The 23,688-nt window shown below is 45.2% G+C and overlaps 1 protein-coding gene across 1 annotated transcript; it reads right to left on the bottom strand.

Annotated features, from left to right (window-relative positions):
• Nucleotides 1–12,710: 12,710 nt before the first annotated feature.
• LOC122708942 (collectin-46-like) lies at nt 12,711–22,417 on the bottom strand. The gene is made up of 7 exons (XM_043925799.1): nt 22,219–22,417; nt 17,646–17,762; nt 17,270–17,377; nt 16,841–16,948; nt 16,370–16,486; nt 15,671–15,754; nt 12,711–13,273 (listed from the first exon to the last, which is right to left on the bottom strand). Exons 1-7 carry the CDS (start codon nt 22,415–22,417, stop codon nt 12,891–12,893), a joined length of 1,116 nt encoding a protein of 371 aa, XP_043781734.1. The 3' UTR covers nt 12,711–12,890.
• Nucleotides 22,418–23,688: the final 1,271 nt, after the last annotated feature.

Genomic DNA, 23,688 nt, shown 5'->3' with positions numbered 1-23,688 from the left:
GAAGAGGGCATCAGAAGATGAGATGGCTGGATGACATCACCAGTACAATGGACATGAACTTTGGCAAACTTTGGGAGATGGCGAGGGACAGAGAGGCCTGGTGTGCTGCAGTCCATGGGGTCACAAAGCGTCAGACTCAACTGAACAAGAACAGACACTTTTCACATACAGAAAAGTGCTCTCTATTATGTTCCATTACTCTGGATTCATTATTATAGATGGCCATGTTATTTATAATTTCAAATAGAAACAGCCTTATATTGCTTGTATGCTGTATGCATTGCATGTGTTTCTGACATCTCCTGGAACACACTGATTTCATCCACAAATCAGAGAGTTTGTTGTAGGAGGATGACAAGACAAAAACATTTCTGTAGATGGATTTTTATTGGGTGTCTAGACCTTATTAACTGTGCCAAAGCCTTTGACTGTGTGGATCACAATAAACTGTGAAAAATTCTGAAAGACATGGGACTACCAGACCACCACACCTGCCTCTTAAGAAACCTATATGCAGGTCAGGAAGCAACAGTTAAAACCAGATATGGAACAACAGACTGGTTCCAAATAGGAAATGGGGTATGCCAAGACTGTATATTGTCACCCTGCTTATTTAACTTGTATGCAGACTACATCATGAGAAACGCTGGGCTAGAAAAAGCACAAGCTGGAATCAAGATTGCCAAGAGAAATATCAGTAACCTCAGATATGCAGATGACACCACCCTTATGGCAGAAAGGGAAGAGGAACTAAAAAGCCTCTTGATGAAAGTGAAAGAGCAGAGTGAAAAATTTGGCTTAAAGCTCAACATTCAGAAAACTAAGATCATGGCCTCTGGTCCCATCACTGCATGGCAAATAGATGCAGAAACAGTGGAAACAGTGTCAGACTTTATTTTTTAGGGCTCCAAAATCACTCCAGGTGGTGATTGCAGCCATGAAATTAAAAGACACTTACTCCTTGGAAGGAAAGTTATGACCAACCTATATAGCATATTAAAAAGCAGAGACACTACTTTGCCAAGGCTATGGTTTTTCCAGTGGTCATGTATGGATGTGAGAGCTGAACTGTGAAGAGATGCTGAGTGCCGAAAATTGATGCTTTTGAACTGTGGTGTTGGAGAAGACTTTTGAGAGTCCCTTGGACTGCAAGGAATCCAGCCAGTCCATCCTAAAGGAGATCAGTCCTGGGTGTCCATTGGAAGGACTGATGCTGAGGCTCAAACCCCAATTTTGGCCACCTCATGTGAAGAGTTGACTCATTGGAAAAGACCCCAATGCTGGGAGGAATTGGGGGCAGGAGGAGAAGGGGACGACAGAGGATGAGATGGCTGGATGGCATTACCAACTCGATACACATGGGTTTGAGTAAACTCCAGGAGTTGGTGATGGACAGGGAGGCCTGGTGTGCTGTGATTCATGGGGTCGCAAAGAGTCGGACACCACTGAGCCACTGAACTGAACTGAACTGAGCCATGGGTGATACCAAACTGCATGGATTCTGGGTCTGGTGTTAACCTGTAAAGCTAATAAAAACTATGGTACATCTTTGTCACCTGACAAATCCAGGAGGCAAGAAGAATATAATCCTTTTTTACTTTTTGAAAAGGAGAAATGGACATCTGTAGCTGGGTTCTCCTGTTTTGACTTATACTAGAAATAGGAGTTAAGAACACTTGTGCTAAGAAAAAGCTTAAGCTGATTAACAAGATGGTGGAAGGGGAAGAAAGTTACCTGTAGGATATATAATGTAAGTTGCACATCATTGAAATACTTTTTTTCATATGAAGTGAAAACATAAGCCTGAAGTGTCACTTAGATTCTTTACCATCTGAGCTACCAGGGAGGCCCCTTGTATTTTTTAAAAGGTATTTTAAAATCTGCTTAGATGGTGGATGCCAGCAGTAAATGATTTCAATTGAGAATAGAATTCAGATAATTAGAAAAATAGCATGATGTGTACTTTTGCTCCAGAGAGCTGAGAAACTCAGGTTGTGTGTATAAGAGGAATACAGGAAACATAACTGGAATCAACGGGGATGGAACTAATTACACCAGGTACTAAATGTAGTCAATTAGCTTAAAATAATGCTAGGGGTGTGTCTGTGTGTGTGTAAGTACCAGAATTAGCCTGTGCTTTATCTAAAGGAAACATTCAGTTCAGTTATGTTCAGTCGCTCAGTCCTGTCTAACTCTTTGTGACCCCATGGAAAGGAAACATCATCAGTTTAAATAAAAACAATGTCCCTTGGAACCAGTAGGTCTCGGTCCAAACTTAGTTTCCAGCTGCCGCTGCTGCTGCTAAGTCTCCTCAGTTGTGTCTGACTCTGTGCGACCCCATAGACCGCAGCCCACCAGGCTCCACCATCCCTGGGGTCCCCAGGCAAGACACTGGAGTGGGTTTCCATTTCCTTCTCCAATGCATGAAAGTGAAAAGCGAAAGTGAAGACACTCAGTCGTATCCAACTCTTAGCGACCCCATGGACTGCAGCCCACCAGGCTCCTCTGTCCATGTGATTTTCCAGGCAAGAGTACTGGAGTGGGGTGCCATTGGATTATTTAAATGATGCTTTACAGTGCAACAAGTCCCGTGGGTGGGAGGCCTCTGAGTAGGTTGTGATAAGTGAAAATCTAAGGCCCCTATATTAAGATAAGAGAGATGATTGTGTATTGAAATATGTTGAAGAGCTGCATGATGGAAACTTTTGTCATTGTTCACTTTCTGCTAGTATTTTTTGGTTATTTGTAAGAAGTTTATTGAGCTTTTTTTGACAATTAAAATATGTGTGAGTGTCTATATATTTCATGTATTCAGCACAATAAGATTGGAGATAAGTATACAGCCATGAAACTGTCACCACCAAATACATAAACATCCATAACCTCCCAAAGTTTCCTCCCCCCACACATTTCTTTAGGGTAAGAACACTTCATAAAATCCACTTTTTAGTAAGTTTGAAGTATGCAATACAGTATTGTTAGCTTAAATCAGTTCAGTTCAGATCAGTTCAGTCACTCAGTCGTGTCTGACTCTTTGCGACCCCATAAATTGCAGCACACCAGGCCTCCCTGTCCATCACCAACTCCCTGAGTTTACTCAAACCCATGTCCATCGAGTTGGTGATTCCATCCAACCACCTCATCCTCTGTCATCCCCTTCTCCTCCTGCCCCAATCCCTCCCAGCATCAGGGTTTTTTCCAATGAGTCAACTCTTTGCATGAGGTGGCTAAAGTATTGGAGTTTCAGCGTCAGCATCAGTCCTTCCAATGAACACCCAGGACTGATCTCCTTTAGGATGGACTGGTTAGATCTCCTTGCAGCCCAAGGGACTCTCAAGACTCTTCTCTAACACCATAGTTCAAAAGCATCAATTTTTTGGCACTCAGCTTTCTTCACAGTCCAACTCTCACATCCATACATGACCACTGGAAAAACCATAGCCTTGCCCAGATGGAACTTTGTTGGCTTAAATATTGTTGTATAATAGATCTCCAGAACTTACATTCGTGAAACTTTATACCTTTTAACCATCATGTTACCTCCTCATTTCTCACTACCACTACCCCTGGCAACACATTCAAGTCTTTTTCTTATGAGTTTGACTCTTTTAGATTCTACTTACACTAAGATCATACAACATTTGTCTTTCTGTGTTTGGCTTATTTTCACCTAACATCATGCCCTACAGATCCATCCAACTTGTTGCTAAAGGCAGGATTCTCTTGTTTTTGAAGACTTGATAATCTATTTTATGTATATACCACTTTCTTTTATCCACTTATTAATGAGGATTTAGGTAGTTTCTAGCTTGGCTATTGTGAATAATGCTGCAATGAGCATATCTCTTCAGATCCTAACTTCTTTTAAATACACAAAAGTGATATTGATAGATCATTTTTTTTTTTATGATTTGAATGAACTGTTTCTTCCTAAAGCTCTCAGTAATTTACATTTCCAAAAAGAATATACAAAGTTTCCCTGTACCACATCATCATTATCTTTTGTAGTTTTGGTACAGCTCTACAACAAATGCTAAAGGATCTTCTCTAGACAGGAAACAGAGAAAGGGTGTATAAACTTGAACCCAAAACAACAAAGTAAATGACAACATGACCATACTTCTCAATAATTACCTGAAATGCAAGTGGGTTGAATGTCTCAACCAAAAGACAAAGACTGGCTGAATGGATATGAAAACAAGACCCCTATATATGTTGTCTACAAGAGAACCACCTCAAAGCAAGGGACACATACAGACTGAAAGTGAAGGGCTGGGAAAAGATATTTCACACAAATGGAGACCCCAAAAAAGCAGGAGTAGCAATACTCATATCAGATAAAATAGACATTAAAATAAAGACTGTGAAAAGAGACAAAGAAGTACACTACATAATGATCAAAGGATCAATCCAAGAAGAAGATATAATAATTATAAATATATATGCACCCAACATAGGAGCACTAATATATAAGATAAATGCTAACAAGTATGAAAGGGGAAATTAACAATAGCACAATAATAGTGGGAGACTTTAATACCCCACTCACACCTATGGATAGATCAACTAAACAGAAAATTAACAAGGAAATACAAACTTTAAATGACACAATGGACCAGCTAACCTAATTGATATCTATAGGTCATCACACCCCAAAACAATGAATTTCACCTTTTTCTCAAGTGAACATGGAACCTTCTTCAGGATAGATCACATCCTGGGCCATAAATCGAGCCATGGTAAATTCAAAAAAATTGAAATTATTTCAATCATCTTTTCTGACCACAATGCTGTAAGATTAGATATCAATTATAGGAGAAAAACTATTAAAAATTCCAACATATGGAGGCTGAACAATACGCTTCTGAAAACCAATAAATCACAGAAGAAATCAAAAAAAGAAATCAAAATATGCATAGAAATGAATGAAAATGGAAATACAACAACCCAAAACCTATGGGACACTGTAAAAGCAGTGCTAAGAGGAAGGTTCATAACAATACAGGCTTACCTCAAGAAACAAGAAAAAAGTCAAATAAATTACCTAACTCTACACCTGAAGCAACTAGAAAAGGAAGAAATGAAAAACCCCAGGGTTAGTAGAAGGAAAGAAATCTTAAAAATTAGGACAGAAATAAACGCTTAAGAAACAAAAGAGACTATAGCAAAAATCAACAAAGCTAAAAGCTGGTTCTTTGAGAAGATAAATAAAATTGACAAGCCATTAGCCAGACTCATCAAGAAACAAAGGGAGAAGAACCAAATCAACAAAATTAGAAATGAAAATGGAGAGATCACAACAGACAACAGAGAAATACAAAGGATCATAAGAAACTACTGTTAGCAACTATATGCCAATAAAAAGGACAACTTGGAAGAAACGGACAAATTCTTAGAAAAGTACAACTTTCCAAAACGGAACCAGGAAGAAATAGAAAATCTTAACAGACCCATCACAAGCAGGGAAATTGAAACTGTAATCAGAAACCTTCAAACAAACAAAAGCCCAGGACCAGACAGCTTCATAGCTGAATTCTACCAAAAATTTAGAGAAGAGCTAAAACCTATCCTACTCAAACTCTTCCAGAAAATTGCAGAGGAAGGTAAACTTCCAAACTCATTCTATGAGGCCACCATCACCCTAATACCAAAACCTGACAAAGATGTCACAAAAAATGGAAACTACAGGCCAATATCACTGATGAGCATAGATGCTAAAATCCTTCACAAAATTCCAGCAAAGAGAATCCAACAACATATTTAAAAGATCATACATCATGACCTAGTGGGCTTTATCCCAGGAATACAAGGATTGTTCAATATCCACAAATCAGTCAATGTTATACCACATTAACAAATGTAAAATAAAAACCATATGATTATCTCAATAGATGCAGAGAAATCCTTTGAGAAGATTCAACATCCATTTATGATAAAAACCCTCCAGAAAGCAGGAATAGAAGGATCATACCTCAACATAATAAAAGCTATATATGACAAGCCCACAGCAAACATTATCCTCAATGGTGAAAACTAGAAAGCATTTCCCCTAAAATCAGGAACAAGACAAGGGTGCCCACTCTCACCACTACTATTCAACATAGTTTTGGAAGTTTTAGCCACAGCAATCAGAGCAGAAAAAGAAATAAAAAGAATCCAGATTGGAAAAGAAGAAATAAAACTCTCACTGTTTGCAGACGACATGATCCTCTACATAGAAAACCCTAAAGACTCCAGAAAATTACTGGAGCTAATCAATGAATATAGTGAGCTTTCAGGATATAAAATTAACACACAGAAATCCCTTGCATTCCTATACACTAACAATGAGAAAACAGAAAGAAATGAAGGAAACAATTCCATTCACCATTGCTATGAAAAGAATAAAATATTTAGGAATATATCTACCTAAAGAAACAAAAGACCTATACATAGAAACTATAAAACACTGATGAAAGAACTCAAAGAGGACACAAATAGAGGGAGAAATATACCATGTTCATGGGTTGGAAGAATCAATATAGTGAAAATGAGCATACTACCCAAAGCAATTTATAGATTCTATGCAATCCCTATCAAGCTACCAATGGTATTTTTCATAGAACTAGAACAAATAATTTCACAATTTGTATGGAAATACAAAAACACCTTGAATCATCAAAGCAGTCTAGAGAAAGAAGAATGAAACTGGAGGCATCAACCTGCCTGATGTCAGGCTCTACTACAAAGCTACAGTCATCAAGACAGTATGGTACTGGCACAAAGACAGAAATATAGATCAATGGAACAAATAGAAATAACAAATAAAGATACATCCATGCACCAATGGACACCTTATTTTTGACAAAGGAGGCAAGAATTGATGCTTTCAAACTGTGGTGTTGCAGGAGACTCTTGAGAGTCACTTGAACTCCAAGGGGGTCAAACCACTCATTTGTAAAGGAAATAAATCCTGAATATTCATTGGAAGGACTGATGCTGAAGCTGAAGCTCCAATATTTTGGTCACCTGTGGGGAAGAACCGACTCATTGGAAAAGTCCCTGATGCTGGGAAAGATTGAGGGCAGGAGGAGAAGGGGATGACAGAGGATGCATCACTGACTGAATAGACATGAGTTTGGGCAGGCTCCAGGAGATAGTGAAGGACAGGGAAGCCTGGTGTGCTGCAGTCCATGGGGTCACAAAGAGTCAGACATGGCTGGGCAACTGAACACCACTTTCAGACATGGAAGGATACCAGCTTGCTCCCATGATGTCAGCTGGCATTGTGAGTGTCATAATATCTCTTGACAAGAGGCCAACAGCTCTGGCTTCACTTGGCACCTAGGCTACTAAACTGGGGTCATGGCTACTATGGTTGGGGTGAGGCTGATGTGACTGGAGATCCATGTTGACATTTGCTCATGACTGATAGTGTAGGAGGGAAAGACTTCTGTGTTCAAGAATGGTTAAAAACTTGCATTTTCTGAAATACTTGCCTCTTTCCTCTATTTTAATCAGACTGTGCCTGCAGAGCACAAATGACTCTCCTTACTTTTTCTCTGTGCTGGAGAGATGCAAACCAGACTCCCAAGGCTCATGGTGCAGGTTGATCTGAGACCTCGTCCTGGGCTTTGGGGTCTCAGCATTTGAGGACTTCAGGAACACAGGAGTAATTTTTCTTCCTATAGAGTCACACAGTTCCCCATTGTCAAGAAATAGGCATGGCTTACATATTGGGATGAGTAGTGATCACCCACAGAGCATCTTCCCAAACGAGAATGACCTCCCATGCATCCCATGGCCATGTTGGGCTATGCAGTTCCAGAGTGAGTTGACTAGATGAGGGGTGGGCATCTGAGATAGGTAGATGCATTTCTACATAGTTTGGAATTGATGTCAAGCAAGAAAGCAACAGTTTCTGAACTCTGTGATCTTAAGACCTGGATGCAGAGGATGTTGGTGTGTAAAGAAGGGAAAGAGGTGAGGGTGGGCAGAAAGAGGCAGAAGCCAGAGAGGTAGCACAAGATTGTCTGTGCCCTGCACCACCACCCCCCACACCGCCCAGTCCTTCTAAATTCAATTCAGAATTCTGTTTTCAGAAAACAAAATGCCTCCCTTGGACTCAACAATATCCAGCTGTTTGACTTATATGTGATAAAAACAGGCTACTCTAAACTCCCTTGATAAGAATGACCAGGCGTGACCTTGGTCTGAAGAGCTGTGTATTGAAGACCTGTTTGCTCATTACTATTCATATTTCAAATGCTATCAGGAATTGAGGATATTTTCAGTAACAGGAGAAAGATCTTAGCAGAAGCCTGAGCTGCATGCTGAGAGGTGTGGCTTTGTTTTCAGACCTTCTGTCCCATATACACACTGTGGCTGCAAGTGTGTTGTGAAGAGGGGTGGGACTTGGGGGTCCTATTCAGCAAGGGCCAGATAGGTCAGTCTTCCTGGTCCCTGGGAACAAAGGAAAGAGTGGCTCTTTTCCTGTCTGGAAGAAGGGTATTCATCACCCCTTTCCATGAGCCTGTGGTTCCTTCAGGCCTCATTTCAAATTCTGAAGTACAGATGTTGTTTAAATTTTTCTTTGCAGTCACCCACTTGGGTCTGACTCTTTGCAACTCCATGGCCTGGAGCACACCAGGCCTCCCTGTCCTTCACCATCTCCGCAAATTTGTCCAAGTTCAAGTCCATTGCATCGGTGATGCTTTCCAGCCATCTCGTCCTCTGATGCCCTCGTCTTCTTCTGCCCTCAATCTTTCCCAGCATCAGGGAATTTTCCATAGAGTCAGCCGTTTGCATCAGATGAGCAAACTACTGTAACTTCATCATCATTCCTTCCAATGAGTTCTAATGAGATGGATGAAACTGGAGCCCATTATACAGAGTGAAGTAAAACAGAAAGATAAACACCAATACAGTATACTAATGCATATATATGGAATTTAGAAAAATGGTAACGATAACCCTATATTCAAGACAGAAAAAGAGACACAGATGTATAGAACAGACTTTTGAACTCTATGGGAGAAGGCAAGGGTGGGGTGACCTGAGATAATAGCATTGAAACATGTATATTATCAAGTGTGAAACAGATCGCCAGTCCAGGTTGTATGAATGAGACAAGTGCTCGGGGCTGGCGCACTGGGATGACCCAGAGGGATGGGATGGGGAGGAAGGTGGGAGGGGGGTTCAGGATGGGGAACACATGTAAATCCATGGCTGATTCATGTCAATGTATGGCAAAAACCACTATAATACTGTAAAGTATTTAGCCTCCAACTAATAAAAATAAATGAAAAACATTTTTTTTCTTTGCGATGTGTTCAGTCACCCACTTGGGTCTGACTCTTTGTAGCCCCATGGCCTATGGCACACCAGGCCTCCCTGTCCCTCACCATCTCCCCAAATTTGTTCAAGTTCAAGTCCATTGCCTCAGTGATGCCATCCAACCATCCCATCCTCTGACACCCTTATCTCCATCTGCCCTCTATCTTTCCCAGCATAAGAGACTTTTCCATAGAGTTGGCCATTTGCATCAGATGACCAAACTACTGGAGCTTCATCATCAGTCCTTCCAATGAGTATTCAGAGTTGATTTCCCTTAGGATTGACTGGCTTGATCTCCTTGCTGTCCAAGCGACTTTCAGGAGTCTTCTCTAGCACCACAGTTTGAAGGCATCAATTCTTTGGCATTTTGCTTCTTTATGGTCCAGCTTTCACAACTGTTCGTGACCACTAGAACAACCATAGCCTTGACTGTATGGACCTTGTTGGCAGAGTAATGTCTCTGCTTTTCAGCACACTGTCTGGGTTTGTCATAGCTTTCCTGCCAGGAAGACGTCATCTTCTAATCTCACGGCTGCAGTCATCATCTGCAGTGATCTTAAAGCCCAAGAACAGGAAATCTATCACTACTTCCACCTTTCCGATTCTATTTGCCATGAAGTAATGTGACTGGATGCCATGATTTTAGTTGTTTTTTGTTTTTTAATATTTAGTTTCAGGCTGTCTCTTTCACCTTCTTCCTTCACTTTCATCAAGAGGCTCTTTAGTTCCTCTTTGTTTTTTACCCATAGAGTGGTATCATCCACATATCTGAGGTAGTGATGTTTTTCCAACCTATCTTGATTCCAGCTAGTAACTCATCCAGCCTGACATTTCTCATGGTGTGCTCAGTGTGTAGGTTAAATGAATAGAGGAACAGCAGTTCACCCTGTTGTACTCCTTACTCAATCTTGAGCCAATCAGTTGTTCCACACAGGGTTCTGACTGTTGCTTCTTGACACACATACAGGTTTCTCAGGAAACAGATAAGATGGTCTGGTATGCTTATTTGTTAAGAGCTTTGCACAGTTTGTTATAATCCACAAAGTCAAAGGCTTTAGCATAGTCAATGAAATAGAGATAGATGTCTTTCTGGAATTCCCATGCTTTCTCTATGACCCAGCGAAAGTTGGCAATATGATCTCTGGTTCCTCTTCCTTTTCTAAACCCAGCTGGGACATCTGGAAGTTCTCGGTTCACACAATTCTAAAGGCTGACACGCAAAAAAAAATTTTTTTAATTGATTCTTTCATTTATTTTTATTAGTTGGAGGCTAATTACTTTACAGGGTTGTAGTGGTTTTTGTCATACATTAACATGAATCAGCCATGGATTTACATGTACTCCCCATCCCGATCCCCCCTCCCACCTCCCTCTCTACCAGATCCCTCTAGGTCTTCCCAGTGCACCAGGCCTGAGCACTTGTCTCTGGCATGCAAAATTTTAACCATGATCTTACTAGCATGGGGGATGAGTGCAATTGTCTAACAGTTAGTACATTCTTTACTGCTACTTTTCTTGGGAACTGGGGTGAGGATTGACTTTTTCCAGTTCTGTGGCTATTGCTGGGTCTTCTGGATTTGCTAACAGTTTGAATGCAGCACCCTGATGGCATTATCCTTTAGGGCTTTGACTAGCTCTACTGTCACTCTTTGCAGTAGTGTGTCAATAAAATCAAGTAAATATACAGAGGCCTATGGTCAAAAACTTACAAGCCGAAAATGTAAGTTCTGGGGTCATATAGCCTTTTACCTGAGTGAGTGCTCCTGATCTCGGAGGGAGAGGAGTGAGCACTCCTGGAGAGATATCTTTGTTCTCTGCCCAAGGATGGAACCTGGGTAGACTGGATGAAACCCCAGGAATCCTAGTCAACACATCACCAGGAACTAGAGACTAGAAGCAAAGTGACTCTGGCTCTTTCCCCCATTTGAAAGCAAGAATGTTTCAAGGAGGCAAAAACTATAAATAGGTACAAAGTTTATTAGAGACACAGCACACTGTATGGCACAGTATACAGAGAAGAAGATTGTTTATTTAAGACAGAAGCAAAGCAGCAATGGGCCCAGAGAGAGGTATGGGCATTCTCTCTAATGAGGAGAAGTGCCTTAAGTCAGAGTTAAGCAGAGACTTACACCCGTGGTAAAGTGCGGAGTCCTGAATGAGGGGGAGAGCAGTAACAATGTGACATAAATTGACTTATATAGGACAGTCCTTCCAGATCATTGTTTACCTTTGGCCAATTATCTTGTTAATTTCTTCACACCTGACTGGTCCATGGACCCTCAGAAGATGCATGTGAAACTGTTTTCTAAGATACATCCCACCACAGATGTCTATGGTGCATGTCCACACTTATCATGGGGTGGGGCCCCCTCCCTTTTTGAGCCCCAAGAAGCCTTCTTGTGCATGTGTAGACAGGGAAGTCTGTTGAACTCAGGAGTGGGCTCCTTATCTATTTGCTATAGCAGAGCTCAGCTTTTGCCACTAGCTTTGTCCTTGGAGTGTCTGGGTGTGAACAAAGCTTGAGTATTACTCGATTTGACAAACACCAGGTGTCCAGCCCAGAGGCATACTATCTCCTACCTTACGAAGTGCAGGTTCCCTTCCTCTCTGTATCTTGGATTCCATGAATGTAAAATGAGAAGGGTTTGCCTAAATTATCTCTGAGGCAGAGGGGAGACAAACATCCCTTGAACTTCAAGTCAGGAAGAGGTTGGGGGATGAATCTGAACATGACTGGACACCCTCTCTGTCTGAAACTTCAGAAGGGATTAGGACTGTGCAGATGGTACATTCTCTGATGAGGCATCCAGAGTCACACTGTCATGGGAAGAAAGAGATCCTGGGTGGTCAAGGGTGAGGGGAGTCTACTGGGTATGAGCCCACTCAATATGGCCAGAGAAGTTGGTGCTTCCTTGCCAGCAAGAAGCAGCCACGATGACCTCCAAGCCGCAGGGCTGCAGCTTGCCTTGGTTAGAGGACTCTGGGGTTTGGAGAGAGGTCCAAACAGGGCTCTACCTGGGGGAGGCCTCAATAGAAGGAATTTGAAACCATGGGAGAGAATGAGCTCAAGCCTAGAGTGAGTGCAAGGAGGGAAGGGAGCCAGAGCTGAGGCTCCTGCTCCCCTCTATGGAATGTCAGGAGAGGAGGAGAGGTGAGAGAAAAAGCCTGAAGGATAAGAAGACTGAAGGCAGGAGATGAAAGGCAAGGAGGAGGCAGTGACCAGTGGGGTCAAATGGGTTCCATGTTTGGCAGAGGTGGAGGGCTAGACACCTGTCTTGTTAAGGAGGAGACACTGGATTTTACAACAGGGCCACCTTGGAGACCTCCTTTTAGCCCTTGCCTGTGAGTCAGCAGGCTACCCCCTTTTGTGTGATAAACCTTCCAGATGTGAAGCCAGTTGCAAACTTTATTCTGAGGGAGGAGTTCCATAGGAGGCCTGCCTTGTGGCCTCATCCCATGGCTCAGTGGGGAAGCCGTGAGCAGCAGAGTGTCACCTTTTTATTGGGATGATGGCAGCTCACAGCTCTGGGCACTGCCCCCTTCCTCCATGGGCTGGAGCTGGGGTGGGGGGAGCCTCAAAACTCGCAGATCATGAGGAGTTTCTTACTGCAGGGTACTTCATTCCACTTGCCCTCAGGATAGATCTCCACACAGTTCTCTGGTTGTCCGTCATTGCTGTTGTTCAGCTCCCCACTGGCCCAGTTGGAATAGACCAGTGACTCCCCTGTGGGGTAGGTGAACCTGCCCTCCGTGGAGATGTCACTCATGCTGAGGTAAGCTTGCTTGTTCTGGGCTCTGACTAGCTGTGTCACGGCCTCGTTCTCGGCTGCAGAGCGTGGGGAGGCCAGCTGTCCCTTAGCCTCTCTGCAGACTTGCTGGGCATCTGAATATGATTTTACAGCACCTGCTGTCTTGAAGATCTTCTCCCCGACAGCCAGGCCAGATGGGAAGAGCACCGCTAGGGAAAGAAGAAAGTCAGATTGGGAATGTGGCAGCACCTAGACCTTGTGATCCAACTGGAGTCCCCAGCTCCCACCAGGGTACCAGGGCACCAGGTAGAACAAAATGAGGCACTTAGCTCCTGAGCACTGGTCATGTAAGAGGTGAGGACCCTGGAACTCAGGTGCTTATGCAAGAGGCCTAAAGTCGCCCAACTGTCAAATGTAGATGAGGATCAGACCTTGTTGGATGTGACACAAAAGCTCCCACATGCACTTTCTTTTCCTCCCCGTGATGTTCACCAGAAGCTGGGACTTTAATTACTGTGTAAACAGGAAAGACTGTGGCAGGGAAATGACACTTAGAGCTCAGGGCAGCTCCTGAGAGTGGAGAAAACTCCACACAGGCAGCTGATTCTCACCCGCACATGATGACCGGGTGTGTGGAGCTGTCTGAGCGCTTCTGTGCTGTGTGAAGGGTGAGAAGAAAGGGAGGAGAGGGGTGCATCTGAGAGCAGCCAAGTGCTGATCTCTGCACTGGGGGAGTCCAGTGCTGGTTTCCATATGCTTGCAGGTGATGCTATAGCCAGTCAGCCTCCCTGGACTACTGAGCAAGGGATGACAGCATCTCAGAGCTCTGTGTGGGGGCAGGAGGGCAGGGTGGGATCAGCTTTGGAGAGAGCCCTGTCTGGGCCTCAGAAAGTCATGTGTTCTGCCCCACCCTGGCAATGACAGTCCAGGTGACAAGGGAAAGTCACTTGTCTTTTCAGAGTTTAATCCCGTATTTCTAAGGAAAAGGTCCACTGCACAACAGCATCCTCTATGTGATATGTCAAGTATCTCTTTTGATTCCATCCCATTCATACCCCTCTGACTTCCAGGGTCATGCATGGAAACGTTCAGGGCTCCTAAGGGGGCTCACTGGACTGGTTCTGAACCCAGGCTGCACCCTGACCCACTGCCATTTTCCTCTGATTAGCTTCAACAAGCAGTTGGAGTCCAGATTTTCCAGTAGTCAGGATGGTACCCAGACAGCCCTGGACAAGGTCAGTGCAAGCTCATGTGCCATGATTGGTTTACATCCCAACCATTTGGGTAGTATGCGTGTGCATGCGTGAATATATCCGTGTGTCAATTTGAAGGTACCTGGGCAGACTTATGGTCCATCAGGATGGGTGTGCATATGTGTGCATGTGTGCTCAAGTATGTAGGTGGTGTGGACTGAGTGATGGTATTTAGGTACACACATGTGGCCAGCACATATGCTCAAATTCTACTTTGTTTATATCAGTCTGCATGAAGCGTTAGTTTTTAAGTCATGCCCAACTCTTTTTGACCCCATGGACTGAAGCCCACCAGGGTCCTCTGTCCATGAGATTTTCCAGGTAAGGAAATTGGAGTGGTTTGCCATTTCCATTCCCAGGGATCTTCCTGACCCAGATCAAACCCAGGTCTCCTGCAATGCAGGCAGATTCTTTACCAGCTCAGCTACCAGGGAATGAGAGAGTAAATAGATATGTAAATATGACTGTGCAAGAAGAAAGACATAAACTGCTAAAAATTCTAATCCCACTATTTCAGTACTTAGTCGGCTTGAGTTCTTAGAGGCCAGAGAGGCCTCTGTCTCACCCAATCAGGTCCCTATATGCACTACTCCTACAGAAAACTCTTCCTTTTTTGGATCAACAAGGTTTGATAAGTGATGTGCATTCAAAGCTGCCATCAGGGAGAGGAGAGAAGGAGGAGAGGCAGTTGGTGGAGCATCCCGAAGGTACAGGGCACTCAGGTGTGTGCTCCCAGAGGCCTCTGCCTGCTTAGGATCCAGGCTTAGGGAAGAATCTCTGCTTCAACACCACCAAAGGTGCAGGGGGAGTCCAGCACTGGCCAGAGACTGGAGGCAGCCTATTCCTTCCAGACCCAGGGACACCTTTAGGGTAAGATACTTGATGGCCACACACCAACGAAAGGTCCCCAGCAGCCTTGAAGCCCACAGGCAGCATCCCACCCCCACTCTCAGGATCATGTCTGGATTCTCTGCTGCCCTGGGCTGTGTGGTTTCTGCTCTGGGCATTTGCACACCTGGCCCAAAGAGGGAAGAAATGCATCCTGGGTTGGGTGTCCGTTTGTCTGTCATAGGAATCCACCAGGGTAGGCCTGGGTAAGGTCTGCTGAACAGATGACTCAGACTGCATTCACCTCCTTGTCTTGTGCATCTACTTGAACCCCTGGAGCACGTGGGGCTCAGCTCTGTCCCAGCCCTGTCCTGAGCCCCGCTCCCACTCCAGGTCTAGTTCAGTCCCAATCATGGTCCCAGCAAGTCAAATTTAGACCCAAGCCCAGTGAACTGTAAGCCAAGCCCAGACTAAGTCTGAGGCCCATGATCAGGGCCTGGCTCAGGGTCAGGTCCAGGAACTCACCTTTCTTATACTGAGAGAAGGCATTTTGGAGGCGTCGCAGGTGTCCCTCTAAGACTGCCACCTGCTGCCTGACAGCATCGACCTCTGCAGAAGGGAGAGGCCAAGTGAAGACAGATCTAGAACAGCCTGGGGTCACTCAGAGCCCAGGCCTCAAGAGAAGGATGTCCAGGTGCAGAGGCAAGTTGGGTGTGGGGTGAGGTGGAACAGAGGCCTAGGAAGCCCTCTTCTGTTGACCTAGCTGGCCTCTGGTTCCACGGGATTTCCTGCCGTTCTCTTGTGAACAGTATCCCCGAGACAGATCCCTGTGCCTCACTGACAGTGAACCAGATGTCATTTTAATTTCAAATTCTAGGAATCTGATAGCACTTCCTTTTGCATTGCAGGGGGTGGTATGGTTGTAGGAGAGGAATAGACATAGCTTGAGTATTTCTCATCCATTGAGTTATTTGATATTCAAGGTTATCTGATGAACTGGAGAGAGAGGTTGGCTTGTCATAGAAATCGGATAGAAAATCTGCTCAGGGTCTCCTCCAGCAAGTCATAGAGGCTAAGACCAGAGTCCACCTTGCCATACACCCTGTCAACTTTTCCTGATTTGACCCCCATCTGTAACTAAATGGGATATCTGAGAGGAGAGCTGAGCTAAATAAGGCCTCCTCCCTGCCCCACACCCTAATGGGGTCCCCAAGTCTTCCTTACCTGTAAGCCCACTCTCACCCTTTGCTCCTCTTTCTCCAGGAGTACCTCTGTCTCCCTTCAGTCCTGGGGGGCCCCTGGCACCTGAAGGCCCCTGTGGACCTATGGCTCCAGCAGGCCCTGGGATCAGAGAAATAGAAATGGGTGAGTGCTGAACATATATTTTAGCATATTTGTGTCCCCCCAACCCCCATTCATAGACTCGTATCTCCCAGCCATACACCCTCCTACATGCAAATGTCCCTCTGTGCCTGGAACTCTTCTTACATCCCCTCTATACACTGACTGTCCCATAATCCAACAACCAGCCTTCCCTGGATACAGACAGTCCCTGCTAATCACCACCCTCTCCCTGGAGACAGACAGTGCCCAGAGCCCAACGCTGGCTCTCTCCCTGGAATGCCAGCTCTGACCTGGTGGCCGGTGGGGATGGGCACAGGGGAACATGAGCCCAGCCCCACGTCCATTCCTCACCTGCCGCCCCAGCACGTCCAGAGGCTCCAGTCTCCCCGGGGGCACCTCTCTCTCCTTTGAGACCTGTGGGGCCTGGGGAGCCCTGCATGCCTGGGGCACCCACTTCTCCTGAGGAAGGAACACATTGGAGAAGCACGGCTGAGAGTGTGCTCAGCAGGTACCATTTCCTCAGCAGGGCAGCTTGTCACGCACAGCTCCAGGTGAGAGAGCGACCTGGGAGACTGCTCCTGACCACTTGGTCTCTTCCAGGAACCATATCGGGAAATTCAGTCAGTGTTGGAAAGTTGAGGGTTTAGCCCCGGCAAGGCCGACCAGGTGCGGAGGTTCCAGGCTTTTCCAGGCACTGTGCACGTACCTTGGTCCCCACCAGGGCTGCCCATGTCAGCCCTCCCTTCTCCCTCCCTCACCCACCACATACCACCCTCCTACCTTTGGGCCCAGTCTCTCCTTTGGGGCCTGGTGTGCCTGGAGGTCCCATGCTCCCCTGCCTCCCTGAGGGGCCCTCTCTCCCAGCTGGACCAGGCATGCCTGGAGGCCCTGGGGAAAAGGACCAGCCTGGTTAGTGACACTGAATCTCCTTGGAGGTAGAAGTGCTTAAAAGATGGAGCTGTAATAGAAGTCAGACAGGCAGCCTCCTCCTCAAAATGGTGCCCCTAGGAAGCACCAGCCATCTCTGAAATAACCTCGTGCCACCTTGAGAATGACCTTCTTCCCCTTCCTGGGGTGGAATCTGTGCATGCCTACTGCCGTGTCCTAACGCAGCACACCACCTGCAGACACCTGCATTCCACGCCCACCTACTCACCAGGTGGTCCAGGGTCTCCCTTTGGTCCGGGTTCTCCAGCAGAGCCATTGTCCCCTTTCGGCCCAATGGGACCAGCTGGTCCTGGCCTCCCTGCTCGTCCTGCAGGTCCTGGTGAACCTGTGGCAGAAGAAGAAATGGACATAAAGCCGACCCCGGCCCAGGAGGAGCCAGCTGCCTGCAGAGTCAGGACCCTGGCGTTCTTTCTGGGTTCTGTAGGGTGTAGACACTCCCCCTCCAGGTGACTGGTCCGTGGAGATCTAGGAAATCTGTGTCTACATCTCCATTTTACAGGTGAAGAAACAGGCTTGCAGAGTTGGAGGCAGATCCAAACCTAGACCCACCTGACTTTGCATACAATGCATCTGCCCCTGCCCCAAGGCCACGGTATTTATGGCAGTTAAGTCTGTCAGCTTTTACCCTTGACCATGGACTCCCTGCCCTCCCCCATTCCCAGAACCAAAGTTTTTGTCAGAAATGACACCTGACACTTAACACCAGAGACATAGAAATCAAAAGCACAATGAGCTGTCACCTCACTGTCAGAATGGCTACTATCAGACAGCAAATAAAAAGTGTTGGAGAAAGTGGAGAAAAGGGAAACTTTGTGAAGCAGGGATGTAAATCGGTACAGCCACTATGGAGAACAGTATGGAGGTTTCTCAGAAAGTTAAAAATAAAGCTACAATGTAATCCATCAATTCCACTTCTGAGTATTTAACTAAAGAAAATGAAAACACTAACCTGAAAAGATATATGTACCCTCAAGTTAATTGCAGCATCATTTATGGTAGCCCAGACATGGATGCAGCCTAGAGCCCAAGTATCTGTGGATGGAAGAATGGATGTAGAAAACGCAGGGTGCATATACAATGGAACATTATTCAGGCATACAAGGGAATGGAATCTTGCTATTTGCAGCAGCATTGGTGAACCTTGAAGGCACTAGCTTAGTGGAATAAGTCACAGAGAAGGGCAGTACTATATGATCTCACTTATATGTGAAATCTAAATAAACAAATGAACAAAAACAACATACTCACAGACACAGAGAACAGATCTATGGTGGCTAAAGGTGGGGTTGAGAAGTGAGCAGAATGGATAGAATTCTTCAAAAGGTACAAGTGTGCAGTTAAAAAAAAATTGAGTCCTAGGAAGACGATGTACAGCAGAGTTACTATACTTAGTAATTCTGGGTTGCACGCTTGAACATTGCTGAGCAAGCAGATCTTAAAAGTTCTCATTACACACAAATTGTAACTATGTGTGTTGATGACTCATTGTGACAATCATTTCACAATATATGCAAATATGAATTCACTATGATATACATTTGAATCTTAATATATTATAGATCAGCTCTATTTTAATATAAAGAAGAGAAAAAACTATGTAACATGCTTTTAAAATTATGGAAGATAGGTGAAATTATTGTGCATTATTAAGTGATAAAGTAAGTTATAAACACTCTATTTAATATGATTTGGTTTCTTCAATGTGTCCATGCATGTGTCAGGCATGTGCACATGTAATATATACTGTAAATAACGTAAGAACAGCATATACAAAGGTATTAACAGTTGTTCTTTCTAAGGGGCACAATTCAGGCAATTTTAATTTTCTTCTCTTTGTATTTTGACCACATACTAATTTGTTTTGGAAAAATGACCAAACATTTCAAAGAATCACAGTACGTTAAGAAGGCTGCCTAAGTCTGAAATTATAAGAGGTTTGCCTTCAATGACTAAAGGGAGAATTGCCTATTGATTCAAGAATTATACACTCAATTCTGTGAGTTTGGTTATTCTTTTTTTATTGAGATGAAATTCACATAATATAAAAATAATCTTTTATTTTTACTGTGATGTGTAGCTTTCAGGATCTCAGTTCCCCAATCAGGGATTGAACCTGAGGCCTGGCAGTGAGAACACTGTATCCTAACCACTGGACCTCCAGGAATTTCCTATAATTAATCATTTAAAGTATACAATTCAGCAGCATTTAGAACATTGACATAATTGTACAACTACCACTTCTCTTTAGTTCAAGACTATTTCATTAATCCCAAAGTAAACCTCATACCCATTTACCACTCCCTCCCTGCCTCCTCCAAGGCCCTGGCTATCTCTAGGCTGCCAACTGTCTCTCTTACCTATTCTGGATATTTTATATAAATACATACAATATATGACCCTTTGTGTCTGCCTTTTTAAACTAGCAGTGACATTCTTGAGGATCATCCAATTTGTAGCACATCTCAGTACTTCATTCCTTTCTATGGCTGAAAAATGTTTTATAGTATGAATATAACACATTTTCTTTATTCGTTCACCATGGATAAATATTGATAGACACTTGAGTTGTTTCCATCTCTTAACTGTTGTGAGGAAAGCATTCATGTGCAAAAAGACAGCAAAAGGAATCTGTCAGTTACTACTAATTTGTGCATTCACTTATTTGTTCATTTCCTCATTTCATTTCTCTGTTCACTGAGAAGCTCTCTGTAAACATAGCTTTCTGCCTGGCACTGAGCAGGATGTAAATTTCAGCACCAGGGCCTGGTCTGCAAGGAATTTGTCACTGAATTTTAACTGAGAGGCACAGGTAATGAGTGAAGAAAACAGCTTAGGAGATGTCCCTCATCCCATCCCAGCACCCCAAACCATGGACACACATGTACTCATAGGAAACAGGACTTCAAGACTGAAGAGGATTCAGAGACCTGGAGAGGAGAGATGACATTTCAGATCTGGAATCCATTCCCCCAGGATAAGAAGGACCAGGCTTGCCTGGGCCAAGAATGTGCAGGCGGTGGGAGACTGGTGTAGTTGATGGGTGGTGAGAGCCTCTGTGCTGGACATTGTGTCCTGCTCTTAGTTCCAATCCTCACTAGGCAAGCAATGGGAGCCGGGAGGATGGGCTCCACATCCCAGACCCCCTGGTGCACTGTGCTCAGGCAGAGACACCTGGTCCCTGACTGAGCCTCTCCTGGGCTCCCACCAGGCTGCGGAGGGCAGCAGGTACCTTGGAAGCAAGTCACTCCTTAGAAGGGAGCATTAGAGGTTGCCCATCCTTTGCACAAACCATGGAGTCCATGAGAGCAGGGGGGTAGAGGGGATACTGTTCAATTCAGGGCCCCTAGGGGAGCTAGAGAGAGCTGGCACCTTGAATACCACCCCTCCTCTGAGATCACTTCTAGGTGGCCTTCTCAATTCCCAGCCCATTCATGTTGGAAGCTACTTTCTTTCTAAAAGACAGACAGATATTTGTCTCTTACCTTACAAATCCTGGGGATGTTATGTATTCTTTTCAGCTTTAATGTTCATTTCTTTCCTCTCCAATCAAAGCACAAACTCCAGGAATATAAAAGACCTCAGTTGATCCCTCCATAGCCCTGGCCCAGGGCCATGGTGGTCCCCTCGTCCTTGTTGCTGGTTCATCAAATTCTTACGTCTTGCCAGTAAAAACCAGATCTTCTCCTGTGGGGCAGTGTTTCCAGAAAATTCCCTTAACAATACATTTGGAAACATCAGGAGAATTCAGCTGGTTGGGACAGCAGAAGAATAAAACTTGATCTTGAAGACCCAACGAAGAAATGAAGCCTTGGCTCAATTCTTTGTCACTGTGTGGTCAATATTATTCCCATCTAAAGATGATTAAACAGAAACTTACAACACTGTCATCAGTTCAAAAATATTTAACATTCTGCAGAGGCAACATTTAATAAGAATGATCAACAGTTAAGTTTTGGAGTGTGCGTGCTCAGTCGCATCTGACCCTTTGTGGATTGTAGCCAGACAGATTCCTCTGTCCATGATATTCTCCAGGCAATAATAGAGTTGCCATTTTCTATCCAGGCGATTGTCCCAACCGTGGGATCAAACCCACACCTCCTATGTCTCCTACGTGAGTGTACTAAGTCACTTCAGTCGTGTGCAACCCAGAGCCCGCCAGCCTCCTCTGTCCATGGGATTCTCCAAACAAGAATACAGAAGAGGGTGCTATGCCCTCCTCCAGGGGATTTTTCTGACCCAGGAATCGAAACTGCATCTCTTACATCTCCTTCATTGGCAGGCAGATTTTTTACCACTAACACCACTTGGTGAGCCCAATGAGTTCTGGAGCTGCTGCCGCTGCTGTTGCTGCTAAGTCACTTCAGTTGTGTCCGACTCTGTGCGACCCCATAGATGGAAGCCCACCAGGCTCCGCCGTCCCTGGGATTCTCCAGGCAAGAACACTGGGGTGGGTTGCCATTGCCTTCTCCAGAGTTCTGGAGTAGGGGACTCCAAACACCAGTCATTCACTCACTGTTTGTACATTCTTGGAGTGGTTAGGGTCAGAAGATCCTAGAGGAGGAATCAGGGCAGGTGGTTATGGAGCTGGGGGCTTGGGCAAGCCAGTATTTGCCAACCAGTAAAGCCATGTTTTAGGTGGACTGAAGATCTGGCGGAAACCTCCCCCGTTGGGAAAACCATCTTCAAGCTTTCCACAGCAGAAGATTCAGAGTTTTGGGGGTTGGTTACTATTCCAGTGCCCACCCCTTCCCATCAGGGCAAGCACATGGTCCCAGCTCTACCTTGATCCCCCTTCTCTCCCTGGGGACCTTCTCTCCCATCTTGTCCATCACGACCAGGCAAGCCACCCTCTGGGGGGCTACACACAACCAGGGTACAGGCGTTGGCCATTGTTTTCTGGGAATAGATCTCCATTTCTGCTCCCAGGGATCTCCAGGGCTGTGTGAGCAGAAGCAGCACAGAGAGCGGGAGGAGAAGCATGTCCTAGGCAGAGGAACAGAAAGAGGGGGTGCTCTTGGTCCAAGGATGAGGACTAGGGCTGGCCCAGCTCCTGGAGGTCAGGAGAAGCCCTTCCCCCATCTCCTCTCCCATCCTCTGGGGCCAAGAATAGTAGGGCTCCAAAAGCAGTTTAGGGAAAGTTAGGATAAGGTCTGGCTAGGGAGGACATGAATGAACCAGCTGGACCTCTGAGCCGGTCTGCCAGCAGCATGGATCTACTCTCAGATGCTCTGTGTCGTCCCTTTTTGGGCTTGTCATCCTTGCCTGGGGCACTGGGGTCAGGATGTAGAATTCCTCACTGAGGCCATTGTCACACCAGGAGGGACTCTCTGAGGGCCCTCAGGTGGGACCCTTCCCTCTCTGGGCCTCTTTATCCCTTTTTATACCAGGAGGTTGGTAGCTTCACCTCTTACAAGGCTGGCTTGTTTCCTCTCACTTACTGCTCTGCACAGAATAGTGCTGGAGTCTGCAGTGCTATCTGAAAAAAAAGCCAGAGTCCTAATGCCTGGTGAGGTCTGTCCTGAGCACAGAATGGCGCATGACTGCTTATTTGCCAGGATTGGTCATTCCTGGGCTCCACCAGGAAAGTTCTTGGCACACCTAGAGTCCTGCCCAGACCTCCTGAGAAGACCTGGACAGGGGCCTCATGGAAGAGAGGACGTTAGAGATGGGTGCCATCAGGGGGAAGCTGGCTTCAGAGGAGGAAAGCCGATGTCCAGTAGAGCTTCCAGTCACCATCAGAAAGCGACTCAGGAGCTAAGTGAGATCACAGTGGGTGCAGGACTTGGGTCACTCCCAATGTTGGGCTTCGTTCCTTTCTCAGAGAGAAACTGTAAAGTTTTCAGTATGGAGAAGAATCATGGGAGTTGCAGAGACCTGTTGCCTGAGGGACCTGTGCAAAGGACCAAGGGTTGCCAAGCAGGCTGATGGGAGGGAAGGGGTTTCCTGTCCAGAGAAGTGCCTCCTTCCAAGAGGAAGATGAATTGCATTTACCCTGGGGACTTCCAGACAATAGCTGATATCAGAGATCTGGTTGGATGTCACATCCAACTCTCCCCCTCTCCCAGTCCTGAAAACACATCTCCCACCAAACCAAGGGAGCAGGGTGAAGAGCACCCCTTATTACCCACATTTTCTCCCACCACCAGCATTGAACCTCCTAGAGTGGAAGATCTACACACACCCTGCCTTCTTCAACACCCACATAGGCAGGAAGATATTCACCAGACATTTGAAGCAAATTAAGAGGCAAG

The sequence above is a fragment of the Cervus elaphus genome, chromosome 15 (assembly GCF_910594005.1).
Source record: "Cervus elaphus chromosome 15, mCerEla1.1, whole genome shotgun sequence".
Taxonomy (NCBI): domain Eukaryota; kingdom Metazoa; phylum Chordata; class Mammalia; order Artiodactyla; family Cervidae; genus Cervus; species Cervus elaphus.
Note: the sequence above shows the minus strand (reverse complement) of the source record. Positions and strands in the feature narration are given on the sequence as shown.